We start from the raw sequence: 20,230 nt of genomic DNA, 5'->3' as shown, positions 1-20,230 counted from the left end.
ACAACTCACATTTTTATTTAGTTTCATTTACAAAAGCCTTCAACATATATTCTCACTTAATCTCCCAAATTACCTTGTGTAGATATATTATTCTCCTTTTACAGATGAAGAAGCTAACTTGTCCAAGGGCACTGAGTGGGTGAGGACCCCAAGGTCCCCACTATCCTGAAATTACCAATCCAAGGGCTGTTTTCACTGTGTCACAATGCCTCTTTCTAGTAATATACCAATGAGAAACTTTGTATTAAGGATTAACTTTGATTTTTAAAAGTCTATTCACAGTACACTAGAAAAAAACGTTAGAATCAAGGTTAGGCTCTTATACTTCACTGAAAATTCTTAAATAACACCACCAGTTACTATAGACTAATAAACACTGTTATTTGGGTATTGCTCTAAGGATTTACATACATTCAACTAGTTTCCAATCTCAATAACCTATGAGGTGGATACTATTATAATTCTTACTTTACAGATGAAAACAACAAAGGCTTTAAGAAAAGTTAAAATTAGAATAGTATAGTATCTACTTGAATTATGAGCAACTGATGACCAACTGAATGCCTCTCTGGGCTTCTGAATGCTTCCTTTAAAAATTAAAGCACCCAAGACATATAAAAATTGTTTACACACTACCGCCAACTACCTATTCACAGTACTTCACACTATAGAAGTCTGGTGCAAGAGAAGTCCAACCTTTTCCCTCCTTTTGGTCCGCTCCACTCTGCCCAGTATCAAAATGGCTTTTCCATGGCAATATAAATCCATATTACATAACTTCAAAATAATCTTCATACTCCTAGATCTATTTCGAAAAACGTATTTAAGAAGTAGTATTGAAGACCAAAGGGTGAGAAAGAAGTAACACATTTTAATGTACAGCTTGGTCATCTCCCAGAATGAATGGAGATACAGTTTACTGCAACCTCCAATGGAGGAAGGGGGCAGGACCACAACACTCATCACAATCTTTGACAAGCAAACTAGGAGGGTGCTTTAAAAAAAAAAAAAAAAAAGGTGGGCATTAACTAAATTCGGGGGTGGAGGGGTGCGGGAGTGGACAGTTCACACAGGGGCGGGCTCTAAGTAACCTAAGAGGAAGGGAAAGAAATCCGTTGGTGGCCAGCGCCTCTCTAAAATGGGTGGATGCGGGATGGCTTCTAAGGCAGAGCCTAGGCCAAGTGACTCCTAGGCCCGGAAAATCTACCGTAGGGCTCCACAGGCTCGGGTTGAAAAGGGGCCTCGGAGAAGGGCTCCCCAGGGGCAGACCAATCGTTCTGGGGCTAACGTGGATCCCAGAAGGAGCCGACGGGATTCACTGCGGTGGTCGGTGAAAGGAAAAGGAAAAGTGGCCGATAATGCAAGGAGGAAAGCTCTGGCAGTAAGTAGGTCCGGCCTCCACGGGCTCCTGCTGGGCCAACTGGTTTTCGAGGCCTTAGAGAAGTGAAGAAACCCAAGCCTCGCGCCCATCCCCTCCCCCACTCAGCCCCCTCTTTACCCTCGTCCCACCCCGGCCTTTTCGGAGCCTCCCCGGCTTTCCTCCCTCCCGCAGCCGAGGTACCCGGTTTCCACACGCGTTCAGAGGCGTGAACTCACCCGCCACTGAGGCAAGGGTACTGTCTTCGTGGCCTTCCGGGCTCCAGGTTACAAGAGGGATACACCAGTTCGAGGTTTCTGCGCACCGCTAGCCGCGAAACTGGCTCCAAAGCGACTACTCGCACAGGCCGCAGCGCAAACACAGCCGCGCAGCGCGGGGAGCTTCTAGAGGTCTTCCTCGTGCCCGGCGTGCACTGCGGCCGGGGGAGTGGAGAGAAGTACCATAGAGAAGAACGCATATAGATAGCCTTTACTGTTGGCCTTCAATCACCACGCCCCGCGAATAACCATAGAGAAGAAGCGCCTAGTGGGGACTAGAAAGGCTCGAACTGTAAATTACAACCCACCCTGCCATTTTTGATTGGAGCTGATTGAATCTTATGACTGCGCGACGCCATCTTGAGGTCAAGGTTCCTGATGGACGCGGCTTGAGGGATGTTGGAGGATTTCTCACTTCTTGTAGCTTGGAGGCTTAGATCCTTGTTTGAGGTTCGGTGGACCGACAAGTAGGCCCCCACCCCGCACCTTAAACCCCAAGGGCTAATCTTTCCCTAGAAAACTGTCGCTTTTTAAATTTTATTTTTTCCAACACCATTCACCCCCTCTGTGCCCTCTTCCACTTCCACCTATCCCGCCCCCGCCCAAAACGCTACTCTTAATACCGGGAGAACTGGCCCTGATGGGGGGTTTTTGTTTGTTTTTTTAAGTGCGCGCACACGTTACACAGAAGCTTATATGCTCATTGGTAGGGCCAAAGAGGTGACTAGGTATTTTAAATACCTAAACCGACCTGTAAAAACATTTCACTTGGCTTTCATTTTGTAATGTAAACATGCTAAAAAAGAACTTTGCTAATTAGATGAATGAAAATAAGCTAATCACGAATGATTAGGCTATTCAATGTATGGACTTCACAGTCAATATCTATTACAGGTCTTTGTTTCCCAACTGCTTGCTTCTCAGAAGGCTTATAATTTATTCAATATTACGTTATTGTCTCCATTAAGTGACTGGTGCTGGGCTAAGTGCTAGGGGTATGGTAAATGGGATTGAGATTTTATTATTGTCTTGAAGGAGCTGCATACAAGAGGAACAGATGACAAATTTCGATTACTACATAAAAATGTACCCTAAATAGTTACTACTTGTGTTTCCTATTTAATTTTACTCTATAGCACGAATCACCATCTACAGTACTATATTTTTTCTTATTTTGGGTCTGCCCCCACCCCACTAGAATATAAACTTAAGGGGTGCAAAAATTGTTTTGTTCATTGCTGTGTCCTCAGTGCCTAGAGCAATGCCTGGTATAGAAGGTGCTCAATAAGGAATTGTTGAATAAAAGAAGTTATTACAGCCCTGGTGAGCGTAGCTTGGTTGAGTGTTGTCCCATGCACCGAGAGGTCCCAGGTTCCATTTCAGGCCTGGGCACAGGCCAGGGTTTCTGACTTAATCCCCAGTGGGGGGCATGCAGGAGGCTGCCAATCAAAGTTACTCCCTCACATCCATGTTTCTCTCCCTTCCTCTCTCTCTGAAATCAATAATAATAACATATATTTTTTTAAAGTAATGATTAGCCCGACCAGCGTGGCTCAGCGGTTGAGCATAGGCCTATGATCCAGGAGATCTCTGTTCCATTCTCCATCAGGGCACATGCCCAGGTTGTGGGCTCGATCCCCAGTGGGGGCGTGCAGGAGGCAGCCGATCAATGACTCATCATTGATTTTTTTTTCTCTCTCCTCCTCCCTTCCTCTCTCTGAAATCAATAAAGGCGTATTTAAAATAAATAAATAAAATAAAAAAGAAATGATTATACATGATGGATACCAACAGAAAATAAAATGCACTGGGGGACTAATGGGAAAGGCTATATCATTTACTATCTGTAAAATTTACATCTATGTATATTTCTGCTTGCTAAGTTTCCTTATCATTGAGGAGTCCTAATAACACCTACTCCCCAGAGCTATTGCAAAAACTAAATTAACTAATGTAAGTGAAAGTACTTTGTTCAGTAAATGCTAGTCAAATGCTAATTACCTTTGCAAATGAAAAGAGCAATTGGTGCCATTTTTTCACCACCACAGACATAAAACACAAGGAGAGAGAAGTCGTCCCAAGCAACAGTTTGCTAAATTTCCTGTACATTTGTTGTATATGTTGACCTAACATTCATTGTACTCCAAATTTCTTAAAAGAAATCATCCTTTCACTACTCCAGATATTTGTCGTTTGAATAGGAAGTCCCAAACCCTAGCCAGGCCCCTTAGGACATAGGCAGAGACTTTATAACCCAATTAAAGCTGATAATTTAGACCTTGATAATATTGTACCAAGCACTATTTTAAGCATCTTGCAAATATCAGCAACTTTAATTCTCACAGTAACCCACCCGAAGTAGTAACTATTGTTATACAGGTAAAAAAACTAAAGCTTGGAGAGATTAAATAACTTGACCCAAGGTTATACAAATAGTAAGTGATGGAGCCAGTCTGGTTCCTGAGTCCATGCTCTCAACCATTACACTATGCTGCTTCATTCTATCAGGAATTATGCTAAGAAGAAAGAAAGGGGAAAAAACAGGTGTTGGGGTGGGGGATGGCTATCTTTTCCACTTAAATATGAGAGGAGTTAAGGTTGGAACTAGTGGGGACAAGAATAAAATCATCACAGAAGATAGCGCAGCTAAGAGAAGGTGACAAATTTTTGACATCATTTGAGAACATGGATTCGTTAGGGGCGAGAAACCTGCACCAGGTGTTAGATTGGTGGAGTCAGACTGGACCTCAGTTCAGCAACCTTGGTACTTGAATTCTGGCTAAGAAAGAATTCAGAGTCAAGATTCAAACTCTAAAAGTTTATTTAGAAAGTCACAGAGGTAGAAGAAGTGAGCGGAAGAAATGGGCCCAGGAAACAAGTTACAAAGGAAAAAGAAGGGCTGTTGGAGCTTAAGAGAGAGAGGTAAGGAGGAAAGGTCAGGGGAGGGTTCCAGTGGTGTGACCATCAAAATGAAAGGTCACGGGATCTAAAATAAACAAGGTCCCTGTTTTCCCAGTTTTGCCTCTTGCTAGGCCCCCAGGGCTTTCCTCCCTAGTGACCTGGCCCATGTCCTTGCTCTGTTCTTGACTGTCTCTCACAGATTCAGCTATTCTTTTTTTTTTTAATCCTCACCTGAGGATATTTTTTTTCACTGTTTTTTTAGAGAAGGTAGAGGAGATGAGAGAGAGAAAGAAAGAAGTGTCGATGTAAGAGAAACACATGGACTGGTTGCCTCCAGCAGGAACCTCAACCGGGTCCAGAGATTGAACCTGCAACCGAGGTAGTTGCCCTTGACCAGGAATTGAACCCGAGACTCTTCGGTCCCACATTCTAACCACTGAGCCAAACTGACTAGGGAAGATTCAGCCATTCTTTTTTTTCTTTTTCTTTTTTTTTTAATATATCTTTATTGATTTCAGAGAGAGGAAAAGAGAGGGAGAGAGAGAGAGATAGAAACATCAATGATGAGAGAGTCATTGATCGGCTGCCTCCTGCATGCCCCAGACTGGGGATTGAGCCCACAACCTGGGCATGTGCCCTGACCGGGAATCAAACCTATGATCTCCTCAACTGCTGAGCCATGCCCGGCCAGCCGATTCAGCCATTCTTGAAGCCAGGTATGTTTCTATGCTTCTGGGTACCTAAGCCAATGAATTCCTTTTTCTAAATCAGTTTGAATCGAGTGTAAAAATGGCAATTTTCCTTATAAAATGACTATGCTTTGAGCTGTAAAGAAGAGATACTCAAGTAGCTTAAAAAATGGAGGGTTTGTCGATATATAATGACAGAAATATGCTCAGTATTGGTAGCAGCACTTAGTCTAGCCTGTGGATCTGGGGAAGTCAGGGAAGGCTTCGAGGAGGAAGTATTATTCTGAGTTATGTTTTAACCAGAGCAAATGATGAATAAAATATGAAAAATGCTCCCCTCCATTAGTAATCACAAAAATGCTAATACCATAGTGAGATATCACTTAGGCCATTTAATTGGGCCCAGGCCAGGGGCTCAGTTGGTTGGAGCACCATCCAGTACACCAGGAGGTTGCAGGTTTGATTTCTGGTCAGGGCACATACCTATGTTTCAGGTTCCATCCCTAGTCAGATGTTTCTCTCCTACATCGTTGCTTCTCTTTCTCCCTCTTTCCCCCTTCCTCTCTCTAAACATATTCTCGGGTGAGGATTAGAGAAGAAAAATAAAATTTAGAAAGTATTTTTTATAATTTTTTTTAGAGAGAGGGAGAGTTTGATTGGAGTGTTTAATCTATTTGTATTTAAAGTAATTTCAAAAATTGATATTTTTAATCTTTTTCTTGTTCTAAAGACGACTTCTTAACATTCTTTGTAATACTGCTTTGGTGGTGACTTTTCACTTTCTTTATAGTGACCTTTGAAGCACAAAAGTTTTTACTTTTGATGATGTCTAGTTTACCTATTTTTTCTTTGCTTATGATTTTGGTGTCATTTTAAGAAACTGTTAACCTAATCTAAGGTGTCTTAGTCTGTTCAGGCTGCTATAAGAGAATACCACAGATTGAGTAGCTTATAAACAGCAGAAACTTATTGCTCACAGTTCTGGAGGCTAAATCCAAGATCAGGGTGCCAACATGGTCAGCTGAGGGCCCTCGTCCAGGTCTCCAACTTATTGTATCTTCATATGGCAGAAGGGGTTAGGGAGTTTGTGGGATCCCATTCATGAGGTTTCCACCCTCATGACCCTATCACTTCTCAAAGTCCAAACCTACTAATATAATCTTTGGGATTTAGAATTTCAACATATGAATTTGGGGAGGACACAAACATTGAGACCCTAATACATGGTCACTAGGATTTTTTTAAAAAATATATCTTTATTGATTTCAGAGAGAAGAAGGGAGAGGGAGAGAGAGGGATAGAAACATCAACGATGAGAAAGTCACTGATCGGCTGCTTCCTGCACACCCCCGACTAGAGATTGAGCCCGCAATCTGGGCATGTGCCCTTACCAGGAATCGAACCTCCATCTCCTGGATCCTAGGGCGATGCTCAACTGCTGAGCCACGCCGGGCCGGGCAGGATTTTTTTTGATCCTCACTCGATATTTTTTCCACTGCTTTTCAGAGAGAGTGGAAGGTGGGGGAGTGAGAGAGAGAAGCATCGATGTGAGAGAGACACATCAATTGGTTGCCTCCTGCATGCCCCCTACTGGGGCCAGGGATGGAGCCTTTGGCCGGAATCGAACCCAGAACCCTGCAGTCTGGGATGACGCTCTAACTACTGAGCCAAACCGGCTAAGGCAGTTTTTCTATTTTTTGTTAAATGCAAGGGAGATATTGTTTTTCTCCTATCAAATGGCAAAGAGCTTTATTAAAAAAAAAAAAAATTATTGATTTGTGCGTGTATATGAGAGAGAGAGAGAGAGAGAGAGAGATATCAATGTGAGAGAGAAACATTGATTGGTTGCCTCCTGCACGAGCACCCACCGGAATCAAACCAGAAACCATGATATGTGCCCTGGACGAATCTCAACCAACTGAGCCACACTGGCCAGGACTGGTCATTAGGATTTATTCCTGTATTTTTTCTTTTTAAAAAAATATGTTTTTATTTATTTTATATTTTAAAATATGTTTTTATTGATTTCAGAGAGAAGAAGGGAGAGGGAGAGGTAGAAACATTAATGATGAGTGCGAGTCATTGACTGGTTGCCTTTTGCACACCCCCTACTAGGGAATCAAGCTGGCAACCCGGGCATATGCCCTGACTAGGAATCGAATGGTGACCCTCTGATTCATAGGTCACTGTTCAACCATTGAGCCACGCCGGCCAGGCTAAAATATGTTTTTATTTATTTCAGAGAGAGGAAGGGAGAGGGAGTGATAGATAGAAACATCAATGATGAGAGAGAGGCATTAATCAGCTGCCTCCTGCATGTCCCTACTGGGGATGGAGCCCACAACCAGGCTGGGAATGGAACAGTGACTTCCTAGTTCATAAGTTGACACTCAACTACTGAGCTACACCAGCCAGGCATACCTATATTTTTTCTAAAAGTTTTATAGCTTTAACTCTTATATTTAGGCCTAGGATTCATTTGAGTTAATTTTTGTGTATTTTGTGATATAGAGGTCCAAATTCACCACTTTGCATGTGGATATCCAGTTATCCCAGCACTAGCTGTGGAAAAGACTACTCTTTTCCTCATTGAGTAGTATTGAAACCCTTCTCAAAAATCTATTGACTAATGGCTCCACCATGGCTCAGTGGTTGAGCATCAACCCATGAACCAGATCATAGTAAGGGGCATGTAGGAAGCAGCCTCCCCAGTAGGGGGCGTGCAGGAGGCAGCCGATCAATGACAACTCTCTCATCATTGATGTTTCTCTCTCCCTCTCACTTCCTCTCTCTGAAATCAATAAAAACATATTTTTAAAAATCAATTGACCATAAATGGAAGGATTTAATTATGCACTCTCAATTCTATTCCATTGATCTATATGTCTATCCTGTTTACAACACTGCTTTTGATCACTATAGCTTTGTAATAAATTTTGAAATCAGGAAGTATGAGTCCTCCAACTTTGTTGTTTACAAGATTGCGTCAACATTGCTATTCAAGATCTCTAGCAATTGCACATGATTTTTTTTTTAATCCTCACCTGAGGATATTTTTTCCATTGATTCTTAGAGAGAAAGTCAAGGGGGGCGGGGAGAGAGAAAGAAACATCAATTGGTTGCCTCTTGCCTGAGCCCCAACTGGGGCCAAGGATCCGGATGGAATCTGCAACTGAGGTATGGACCCTTGACCAGTAATGGAGCCTGGAACCCTTTGGTCTGAGAGCCAACTCTCTAACACCACTGAGCCAAACCGGCCAGGGCTCCACATGAATTTTAAGATCAACTGTCCATTTCTACCAAAAAAAAAAAAGTTGAAATTTTGATAGAAAATTCAATAAATCTGCAGATCTGAGGAGTATTGCAATCATAACATTAAGTCTTTCAATCCCAAAACACAGTATGTCTTTCCATTTATTTATTTCTTCTTTAATTTCTTTCAATAATGTTCAAAAAATTTTTTATTAAAGTGTAGTTGACATACAATATTATATTAGTTTCAGGTGTATATAGCATAGTGATTCTACACTTATATATCTTATGATGTGATCACCATGATTAGCCTAGTAACCACATGTCACTGTACAAAGTTTTTACAGTATTTTTTACTGTTCCTTTTTTGTAATAAAGCTCATAATATGGCAAACAGTTTATTCTACTGAAAACAACAAAACATGTTGGTAAAATATTGAAGAGTCAACAAGAAGATAGGAATTATCAGACCAAAATCTAAGTGAAGGCAGGATTCAAAGAGTAAGTAGAGCAGTGATGTCACTTTTACCCTAGGGCATTTACTTTACTGGGCAACTTAAGCTTGGTTTTTCTAGGCCTCATGGGGCAAATGGGACAGACTGGGACCTCAAAGTGCTACAGGTTCAGCATAAAGGCGAACTGCAAGTAAACACACCCCCATGCAACAAACTGCAAAGAAAGTCCTCTTGGAAGGGGGAGATTTCAGGGAGCTGCAGAGGGGGCACTGGACCCATCAGACAGCCCTCTCAGAGATATGTAACCCAAATATACATCTCTTCATGGTTAAAAATAAAAATTCCAAACAATGAATATCGTTTAAAGTGGTCCCTCCTAGCAGAATTGAAAGCAAATCCTTTCTGGAGGTATTAGCTTATGTCTTAGGCCTCAAAATATTCCCAGAAATAATTTTCCAAGTAAAATCTAGCTTGTAAAAAAATAAGCACACAAAAAATGAGAATGAGTAAAAACAACCAACAGAAACAGATCTGATAATTCCAACTATCTGTTTTAAAAATAAATATAAACTAGTTTTGGTCCTGGCCAGGTAGCTCATTTGGTTAGAGCATAGTCCCGAAATGCCAAGGTTGCAGGTTTGATCCCTGGTCAGGGCACATGCAAGAAGCAACCAATGAATGCATGGGTAGGTGGAACAACAAATCGATGTTTCTCTCTCTCTTCCTTCCTTTCTCTCTCTCTCAAAATCAATAATTTTTTAAAAAACGAATCACCTGCCCTGCTGGGTGTGGCTCAGTGGTTGAGCATCAACCTAGGTTCCAGGAGATCGTGGTTCGATTCTGGGTTAGGGCACAGGACCAGGTTGCGGCCTTGATCCCGTCAGGGGTCTGCAGGAGGCAGCCGATCAATGATGACTCTCTCATCATTGATCTATCTCTCTCCCTTCCTCTCTCTGAAATCAATAAAGATATATTAAAAAAAAGATATATTTTTTAAAAATTAAAAAAAATCAACCAATGAATGAATAAATAAGTGGAACAATAAAACGATGTTTCTCTCTTCTCTCTCTCTCAAATCAATAAATCAAAAAAAGTTTTTTTCATTATTAATACATTGCACTTACATAGTAAAAAATTTCAAGAGTATAAACATATTTAAAGGAAGTCTTCTTCCTCATCTTAGTATACTCCTTGGAGACAACCATTTCCCACAGTTTAAGATGTTCTTATTATAACTTTAAAAAATATACCCTCAAATGGGTAGTTTTGGCTTTAAAAAGGATTAAATACCATTTTGTTCCCAAGATATGTTAATATCCTCATTTTATAATTACTAAGCAAATAATTAGGGCTACAAAAAGTTAAGAGTAGTGGTCTTAGGAATAAAACCCTCCAGGGAAATTTTCTAGCAGGTTAGCCAGTCTCAAGAGCCGAGCTGAAGTCCTGTTAACTTTCTTTCTAAAACTTGTCCTTTTCTCTTCCCCTTTTAAAACTTTGAAGTTTTAAAGTGCTATAAATAGCTTAGCCCTTAATATCCTAGTTTGTGATGCAGGATTGGACAAAAATTTTGTCATGTTGTGCAGTTAGTCTAACGATTGGCTATCTGCCAAGTCTTGAAAACATAATTTTCAGCAATATAACCCTCATACATGGCCCACTCATTATTATGTAAATTTGGTTTTACTGTTGGTCTAATTATGTACCTTGAAACATAAGGTAAAAGAGTATGTGGCTAAATCAGGAGATGGGTTCTTGTCCCAGCTTTGTCAATAATTTCCTGTGTGACCTTGGCAAGTCACTCAACCTTAGTATTCTCTCCTTGGTTAACGATTATCAAGGTAGAATGATAGAACGTTAGAACTGGCAGGGACCTCGGAGTTTACACAGTACAATTTCTTCATTTCATGGAGAGGTTGAGTGACTTACCCATGAGCTTTCTAGAACAAGCTTCCAGTCTTTGGCATCTCAGGTCAGTGGTCTTTTCATTACACCAGGCTTTGTTTCAGTGCTGTCCCAAGATTCAAACAAACAAAAAAACCCAAAAAGTGAAAACACTAAACAAATATACGGCCTTTCACATAAAGCCAGATAACACTGTTTACCATGAGCCTGCACTGTATGTCGCCTGCAAGCTTATCTGAAAATACACCCCGTTTAACTTAAAGATGATTTAACACTGAGAAACTATGTAAGGAAATGTCAGAAAAATAAAAGGTAGGGGGGGAAAAAAACAGTTGGTTTGGCAAATACCTGTAAAAGGTAAACAAAACTCACACAAGAGTACTTTTACTCTCTTATCAATTCTTTGTTTTTTGCTAGTGTACCGGGCGAACCTGGGGAAGCGGAGGCTGCCTGTTTTTACACGTTTCTGAAGGAACGGTGGGCAATAAGGGTTACTTGAGATGTAACTACCGTGCGTATACTACACATTACAGCAGTTCTCTAATTTAACGCCATCCCTTCCCCTGCCACTGCCCAAAACAACGCTCTGGAACCAGCAGAAACCACAGTCAATGCAAAAACTCCAACTCCCGAAACGCCTGACCGCTTGTCTCCGCCGCCTCGTCGCAAGAGCAGTCTCTTCAGTACTGGGAGCTGTAGTCATTCCGGGCCCTCACTTCCGGGGTGTGGGGGAGGATGCGCCTCTGGGGAACTACATTTCCCAGGAAGCTGTGCGCACCGTTCTCCGCGTTTGGAGCGTCGGGCTCCACCCCCGCCGCTCCTCCTTCCCTGCTCGGCACTGCTCACGCCTTCCTGTTAGTCGGAGCTGGGAGAAGTTCACTCCGATCAGCTGATCCCAACTGACAACAGGAGAGGAGGAAGCCCGGGAGGCTGCGAAGGAAGAGGGGGGAGGAGATGGAGATGAGGATGGATCCACCAGTGCCCTGAGAAACAGCCCCCGCCCTCACCGGCGCCCCGCGGTCCCCCGACGCCGCCTGGCTGCGGCCGAGCTGCTCCGTGGTGGGCTCCCTTGGCGGCTGCGGGCTGGGAGGGAAGGGCACGGCCCTGCGCGGGGCGAGCGATCGCCCCGGAGCTCCTGCTGTTCCCCCCTCGGGGGGGGGGCGGGTGCGGCTGTTGTGGGGGTGGGGTGGCATAAACAATGGATTCGGCTTTGGCCTCTGCCAGTGTTTGTGGGGGACTTGCGGGGACCTTCTTTGTTCTTAGACTGCTCCTACCCCTCGGGTTGTAGTGGTGTTGCCCGGGAGGAAGGAAGGGTGAGGGATCCCCGGCTGGAGAGAGATGTCGAGGTAGGGGGCAGAGTGGGCAGATTGTTTGCTTTGCCTGTTGGGCGGTAAGGTGTTCTTTTGAAGGCTGATTTTGTATTTTTCTCAATTGTGACAAATTTTGATTTTTGCTTCCGTGTGGGAGCTGATTGGGCACGTCTGAGGTTAGAGTGTAAATAAGGTCTCCTAGTCACTCCCGTCGCCTTCCTTGTTTATCTAAAAATAAGATTGGTAGATTGATTACTGTGGAGGAGGGAGAGGGAATATCTGAAAGGAGGGCTTTGCATTTCGTTGTGGCGTTAGAATGGGTGTCAAGGCTAAGGGGAGTTAGGAATATAATTGTAAAAGTCACAAAAACCGCTTTCCTGCCCGTTATGTTGTTTTCTTTTTTTAGGAGTTATTTTTAAGTTTTTGAGTAACAAAGAGGAAAATTGTTTTAACTCACTGCAGGTCTGGCTTTGCGGTGGGCCATAGTGGAGGAATTCTGTCTCCTGTTGCTCCCTTTATTTTTGCAGTTAGAGAAGGAACAAAAGGAAGTAGAGTAATTGTTTTACATTGTTTTCAAGCATGAAATGGTGCCTCTTGTTTCCAGGTTTAGAGTTCTTAATAGTCATCTGTCTAGATTTGGAAAAACTGTAGGATGTGGATGGAGCTAAAGTTTATTATTATTATCATCATTTGTTTAGCTTTTTATAAGCTGCTTTTTCCACCTCTCCCAGTTGTGGAGTGCACATGGGGGTGCAGAAGGTTGTCCTTGCAAGGACTTTTTGCTTAGTCTTTTTTAATTCTGAATTTAGTAACTGAGTGAACAGAGAATTTCAGTCTGGGAAGTAAAGCAGCAAAGTCTCTTAAATGCCTTGGGCCTAGAGGTAGTGGTTATTTTCAAAGGACAACTTGACCATGATTTTGAGAAGAAATTACTATGATCAGAATGAACCAGTGTAAATTTTACAAGCAAGAATGAGATTTCTTACAGGAGTTTTGGTGTTGTATTTAATCACAGCCTTTTTTTTTTTTTAAGGTGCACTTCTGTTTTCAGATGAGTGAAATCCTTTTCCTTCCTCTGTTCTAGGTACCCCCTGAAATACTGACTTGAGGTTGGATTCTATTGAAAAGCTCCTGACCACTCTCTTTCAGTTACCAAAACCTTGTGCTTGAGGCCCAACTGATGAGTCCACTTCAGTGAGCCCATCCGCCCTTCTCTGATAGCCATAAAAGACCCTTCCAAATTAATTTTGACCACATATTTGTATGCACTTTATGGAGGATGAAACCATCAAACCAAATCAGCATTGCTGCTGATACAGAAGTCTTGGGGGCAGAAAATTAGAAATTCGAACATTTGTGAGTGTGTGAAGAATTCTAATGGGACATTGAGAGAGAGAGAAAGAGAGAGAGAGAGAGAGAGTGTGTGTGTGTGTGTGTGTGTGTGTGTTTAAGGTGTTCAGAACCCTGTGGTATTTCTGTGCAGTCTTCAGACTCAAAGCCTTGTCTTCACTGCTGGGGAAAGCCCAGTGACTGTTTTATGGTGGGTGATTTCCTTACTAATCTTGAGTATGAGTGCTCAGACTTTCCCAGGACAGAAGGGCCTGAATCCTGGGCTTATGTGCCAGGAAAGTTACGCCTGCAGTGGGACTGACGAAGCTGTCTTTGAGTGTGATGAGTGTTGCAGTCTGCAGTGTCTCCGCTGCGAGGAAGAGCTCCATCGGCAGGAGCGCCTGAGAAACCATGAGCGGATAAGACTCAAACCTGGCCACATCCCTTACTGTGACCCCTGCAAGGGCCCCAATGGGCATTCACCAGGTGTCAGGCAAAGGGCAGCTGTGAGGTGCCAGACCTGTAAAATCAACTTGTGCCTAGAGTGCCAGAAGAGGACTCATTCTGGGGGTAACAAAAGGAAACACCCCATTACTGTGTACCATGTCACTAAGGAGTTACTGGAGGAAGAAGAGATGGATGAAGAGACCAAGAGGAAGAAGATGACTGAGAAGGTTGTGAGTTTCCTCCTAGTAGATGAAAATGAAGAAATTCAGGTAAGCACTTGGGGATTCATGTGGTAGTGGAGCAGATCTGTTGTTGGAAGGCAGCTCTCAAAAGTCTAGGAGGAATTCACATTTTAATCATTAAAAGGCAAGACCCCTGAAAGCTTAAATTGGAAGGACTCAGGTTTAGTTACTTACCAAGCTGGGTGACCTTGGGCTGAATTTCTGTACTTCTCCAAGCCTTAGTTTTCTCATCTTTTCATTGGGAACATTGACTACTTTATTGGGTTGTTGTGTGGATGAAATGGCACGGTGTTTGTATAGCTTATTGCGTAATAAGTGCTCAGTATATGGTAGCTGTTATTATTATTAGGAAGAACAGATTTAGAGCAGTTTTCTGAATGAGAGCACTTTGGCAAATTGTGAATAAATGTGAGTGATGAGGGATTATTGTATTTGTGCAGGGAAAGAAACACTGACAAAGAGTCCCATGGGAACGTTAGGCAATAAATCATAAACCTGCTTCCTCGATTTAGAGAGGCAGGTCTTTAAAAAGCGGCGTTTGATCCCTGGCCAATGTGGCTCAGTTGGCGCATCCTTCCGTGCACCAAAGGTTGTAGGTTAGATTTCTGGTCAGGGCACATACCTAGGTTGCAGTTCAGGGTGTGTATGGGAGGCAACCTGTCGATGTGTCTCTCTCACATCGATATTTCTCTTGATCGCTCACTCGCTCTCTTTCTCCCCCTTTCTCCCTCTCTGAAATCAATTAAACTTTTTTTTTTTAAATGGCGTTTGATAAGGATAGTATTCTTCCAGATGAGCTCTTCTTATTTTCATGTATCAGCTTCTGATTAGTAAAAGCCAGTGAAGGCACTTGGGATTACAGAAGGACTGGATAACGTTTGATTTGATTCTTTTTTTTCCTTTTTAAATATATCTTTATTGATTTCAGAGAGAGGAAAGGAGAGGGAGAGAGAGAGAGAGACAGAAACATCGATAAGAGAGTCATTGATCAGCTGCCTCCTGCATGCCCCCAATTGGGAATCGAGCCCGCAATCCAGGCATGTGCCCTGACCGGGAATCGAGCCCCAATCGCCTGGATCCTAGGTCGACGCTCAACCGCTGAGCCACGCCCCGGGTGATTTGATTCTGAGTTGGGGAGAGGGTAGTGTGTGATAGCTAAGGGCAGTATTGGGAAGCAATAGTATAATGTTTATACTTTCCAGAGAAGGTAGTATAAGGTCTATGCTTTCAAGTGAAGACTGATTGAATTCATATCCTGGCTGTAACACTTACTGGCTATATAACCATGGGCAAGTTATAAGCTGCGTGCCTCAGTTTCACTTCTACTTCATAGTAGTAGTTGAGAGGATTCAAATAGATTAGGAATGAGAAGGATTTATCATAGGGCCCGGCACATAGTGTTCACAACCAATCTGTTGTTTTTGTATCAGTATTTGTGGTACATTGACTCAGTACTTTTAGCAGTGATGACTCCTCAAGTCTCCAGATTGCAGGAGTACCTATGTAAGTTAACTGTTTGAAAAACGTACAGTTACTCATTAAATATTTTTTATTTCTGTCTTTCTTGGATAAGCTTGTGAAATGAATTACATCATGATTCCTATGTACAGCAGTCCCCCTCCATCCACGGAGTATACATTCCAAAACCCCCAGTGGATGCCTGACACTACAGATAGTACTGGACCCTCTGTACTGTTTTTTCCTATGATAAAGTTTAACTTATACATTAGGCACAGTAAGAGATTAACAGCAATAACTAGTAATAAAATAGAATTATTAAAATATACTATAAAAAGAGTTATGTGAATGTGTTCTCTCTCAAAATATCTTATTGTAATGTATGTATAGTATGATACATTGGACAAAGGATTGATTCATGTCCCAGGTGGGATGGAGTGGGATGGTTCGAGATTTCATCATATTACCCAGAATAATGCTCAATTTAAAACTTAAGAATTGTTTATTTCTGGAATTTTCCATTTTAATATTTTTGGACCATGGTTGATGGTGAGTAACTGAAACTGGAAAGCGAAACCATGGATAAAGGGGGACTAATGTACTTCCATTGTCAGCTAAATATTTTGCTAACAGACTTTTCTTTATTGGCTGAAAGGAACTAAAAGAGTTATGGAGGTGTGACTCGGATCCCATTCTGCCTTTCGTTAGCAATAATGTCTTCATTATGAATTACACTCTAAATTAGTGTGGACTAAATATTTTATAAATGGAGCACTTGGTTTTGGGTGATTCTTGTTGGTTCTGCCACCAGTTCTCTTTAGTGTCAGCCTTTGGAAAGTCATATTTCTGATTGCTGTCACTTTCATAAAGCGAGAGGAATATTTGGGATGAATTAATAATCCTCACGGATATTGTGTTGGAACCAAAAAGAATATCTTTTGAGGGGAAGAGAGAATGTTTATTTTTTTTCTTTTTGTAGCATTGATACATGTTCCTTAGTAGAGAAATGGGAAAATAATAGAAGTTAATGAAGAAGGAAATCCAACTACTCAGAAATGGTATTTGTCCATCTTTTTTTTTCTTGTAGTGTATAATATGTATGTAATTGAGTTGTTTGTAAATATTTCTCCCTTTGTGAACAATTCACCATTTCCCAGGAAGTCACTGCTTATTAATTGCAAGCAGTGCAGCATTGGTTGGGACTAATGGATTGGACATGGAATTTAAGGTGGTGATTCGTTCTGTTAGAGTCATATGTGGAAAAGTACTTTGAGAAAATATCTGGTTCAGTTTTCTAGTGTAAATGTCCAAAACAATTAGATGATTGTCTCATACAAATCTGGGTTATAAAGTCAGCAAGCTAGATTGTAAACTCCTGGAGAGCAGGACCCTGTATCTTATGCCCTGTATCATGTACAGTGGTAGGCACGTTGCCAGTGCATAAAGACTTGATTGATTGGCGATGTCACATCTCAATTTTTTATTTTATTTTATTTTATTTTATTTTATTTTATTTTATTTTATTTTATTATTTTATTTTATTTATTTATTTATTTATTATTTATTTATTTATTTATGTATTTTATTTATTTATTTTTAAAGATATCTTTATTGATTTCACAGAGAGGAAGGGAGAGGAAGAGACAGAGATAGAAACATCAATGATGAGAGAGTCACTGATCGGCTGCAGCCCGCAACCCGGGCATGTGCCCTGACCGGGAATCGAACCCCGATCTCCTGGATCCCAGGTCGACGCTCAACCGCTGAGCCACGCCCGGCTGGGCAACCTCAGTTTTTTGTGTTTTTTTTTTAAAAATGTATCTTTATTGATTTCAGAGAGAGGAAAGGAGAGGGAGAGAGAGAGCTAGAAACATCTATGATGAGAGAGTCATTGATCTGCTGCAGCCCGCAAACCGGGCATGTGCCCTGACCGGGAATCGAACCCTGATCTCCTGGATCCTAGGTCAATGCTTAACCGCTGAGCCACGCCGGGCCGGGCCAACCTCAGTTTTTTAAAAATGGATGTCTCACACATACCTAGTAAAAAACTAAAATGATATAAAAGGGCATTCAATGACAAGAGTTTCTCTCCTACTCCATACCCTTAGCCTCCTTTTCTTAGAAGTCACCATCAACAAATAAACGGCATGCCATTCTAGAATTTTTTTTATACATACTTATGAATGTGTGTATCCTTTTTATTTTTCAACAAAAATTGAACATAATATACTTTCTGTTCTGTCCTTGGCCTTTTTTCACTAAAGGATACCTCTTGTAGTTGCTCTCCTTCTCCAGAGCATGCAAGGTCCCCCCAACCCCCCCAGCTTTACCTTTGCCTTTCCCTCTTCTAAGCTCAGAGGGCTCTTCTTTTGCTTCTCTAATTTGTTTCCTGAGTCTATGGTAGCTCAACTGGCTCACTTTTACTACCTCTATAACTTTCTAAATAAACTTGCTCTTATAACTTGGGGGGAGGGGGGAGGATACATCTTGTAGAACTTTGATTATCAGTACATTGAGGTCTGCCTCATTATTTAAAGGCTTCCTAGTACTTTGTTGAATGGCTTTTCTATAATTTTAGCCTATTAATGGATATTTGAATTACTACAAACAATGTATTGACTAGCCCTGGACGGTGTTGCTCAGTTGGTTGGGTGTTGTCCTGTGCATTCACAGGCCACCAGTTTGGTTCCTGGTCAGTGCACATGCCCAGGTTTTGGTTCGATCCCTGGTTAGGGGACATGCAGGAGGCAGCCAATTGATGTTTCACTTTCACATCAGTGTTCCTCTCTCTAAAAGAAATCAATAAAAATATGTTTAAAAAAATGTATCGACTAGCCTATGAATCTATTTAGAAGTGGAATCTTTTGCATTTTAACTTTAGAGTGATATTACCAAATTTCTGACCCTCATTTTTTAGCCTCTGCAGTGCTTCTGTGAATCTTCCTTGGGTTCTAGTCTTGGTTCATAATAGCTAAAAAAATTTTTTTAATTAATTAATATTTAAAATACTCACCCAAGGATACTTTTTCCATTGCTTTTCAGAGAGAGTGGAAGGAGAGACAGAGAGAGAGAGAAACATTAATGTGAAAGAGACACATCAATTGGTTGCCTCCCGCATGTACCCCGACCAGGGCTGGGGATTGAGCCTGCAACCGAGGTATGTACCCTTGGCCGGAATCGAACTGGGACCTTTCAGTCTGCAGTCCACTGAGCCAAACCGGCTAGGGCTAAAATTAATTAATTTTTCATAATAGCTAAAATTTAGAGAGCTCTTACTCTAGTTCTAGGAACTGTTCTTAGTACTTTGTAAGTATGAGCTCATTAAATCCTGATGATAACTCTGTGTTAGTTCTTTATTGCTGCTATAACAAACTACCACAAATCTAGTGGCTTGAAGTAAGTCAGAGGTCCTAAAAATGGGTTGATAAAGCCGTGTTCCTTCTAGAGACTTGAAGGAAGAATTTGTTTCCTTGTCTTTTCTAGCTTCCAGAGGCCTCCTGCATTCTTTGGTTTGCGGCCCCATTACCCAACTTCAAAGCCAGCAGTGTAACTAACACCTTCCAATCCCTCTCTCTCTCTCCTATTGTCACATTGCCTTCTGTGTCTGTGGTCCTCCTGCCTCCCTCTTTCAAGGATCTTTGTGATTACACTGGATCCACCTGGATAATCCGGCATAATCTCCCCACCTCAAGGTTTAATTAAGTCACATCTTCAAAGTCTCTTTGCCATGTAAAGTGACATATTTACATGTTTGGGGATTAGGATGTAGACATCTTTGCGGGGGAGGCAGTTTCATTTTATCAAACACTGTGAAGTAAGTTGTATGTCTTAATCAGTTGGGGCTGCTATAACAGAATACCATGGAGTGGGTGGTTTATAAACAAAAGTTTATTTCTCACAATTCTAGAGTCTGGGAAGTTCAAGATCATGGCACCAACAGATTCAGTGTCTGATGAGAGCCTAGTTCATAGAGAGAGCTGTCTTCATACTGTCCTCACATGGCAGAAGGGAGCTCTCTTGGGTCTATTTTAAAAGGGATATAATCCCATTCATGAGGGCTCTATTCTAATGACCTAATCACCTCCAAAGGCCCACCTCCTAACACCATCACATGTGGGAGTTAGAGTTCAACGTATGAATTTTGGAGGGGCTACAAACATTCATCTTTAGCATTATATTTTATAGATGAGGACACTGAAGCACAGAGAAATGAAGTAACTTGCCAAGATCAAGTCCCAGCAAGTGACAGAGGATTTGAACACAAGTATCTGGCTCTAAGATCCTTGCTTTGTGACACTCCTGCTATCTCTGACCAAGTCATTTAAACTTTCTAATTAAGCTTCATATGGTCAGGAGCATCACCTCACCAGTTCCTTAAGGCTGCTATGAGAATCAAATGAAATAGCTCTATATAAATATAAGACTTGTTATTGAAGAACTCCTTCCTCGCCCAGCCGGTATAGCTCAGTGGTTGAGGGTCGACCCAGGAACCAGGAGGTTGATGTTTGATTCCCGGTCAGGGCACATGCCCAGTTTTGGGGCTCAGTCCCTAGGAGGCAGCCAATTGATGATGTTTCTCTCTCATCAATGTTTCAATCTCTCTATCCCTC

The 20,230-nt window shown here is 41.8% G+C and overlaps 2 protein-coding genes across 3 annotated transcripts in view; one reads left to right on the top strand and one right to left on the bottom strand.

The window, feature by feature from the left end:
- The window catches only part of RBM25 (RNA binding motif protein 25), a 50,589-nt gene extending 48,586 nt beyond the window's left edge, over positions 1-2,003 (bottom strand). Inside the window, exon 1 of one of the 2 annotated variants that reach the window (XM_081143215.1) lies at positions 1,597-2,003. The gene's annotated coding sequence lies outside the window, so the exon portion shown is untranslated. The remainder of the gene's footprint in view (positions 1-1,596) is intronic. The other variant, XM_081143214.1, reaches the window with a different exon arrangement.
- A 9,688-nt stretch (positions 2,004-11,691) lies between these two features.
- Positions 11,692-20,230, top strand: part of ZFYVE1 (zinc finger FYVE-type containing 1) — a 51,366-nt gene continuing 42,827 nt past the window's right edge. Inside the window, exons 1-2 of the mRNA XM_081131512.1 lie at positions 11,692-11,893; positions 13,229-14,189. Of these exons, the coding sequence (XP_080987638.1) occupies positions 13,713-14,189 (477 nt within the window). The 5' untranslated portion in view covers positions 11,692-11,893; positions 13,229-13,712. The remainder of the gene's footprint in view (positions 11,894-13,228; positions 14,190-20,230) is intronic.

The sequence above is a fragment of the Miniopterus schreibersii genome (genome assembly GCF_964146895.1).
Source record: "Miniopterus schreibersii genome assembly, chromosome: 1".
NCBI classification, from domain to species: Eukaryota; Metazoa; Chordata; class Mammalia; order Chiroptera; family Miniopteridae; genus Miniopterus; species Miniopterus schreibersii.
This window is presented reverse-complemented; position numbering and strand designations above follow the sequence as displayed.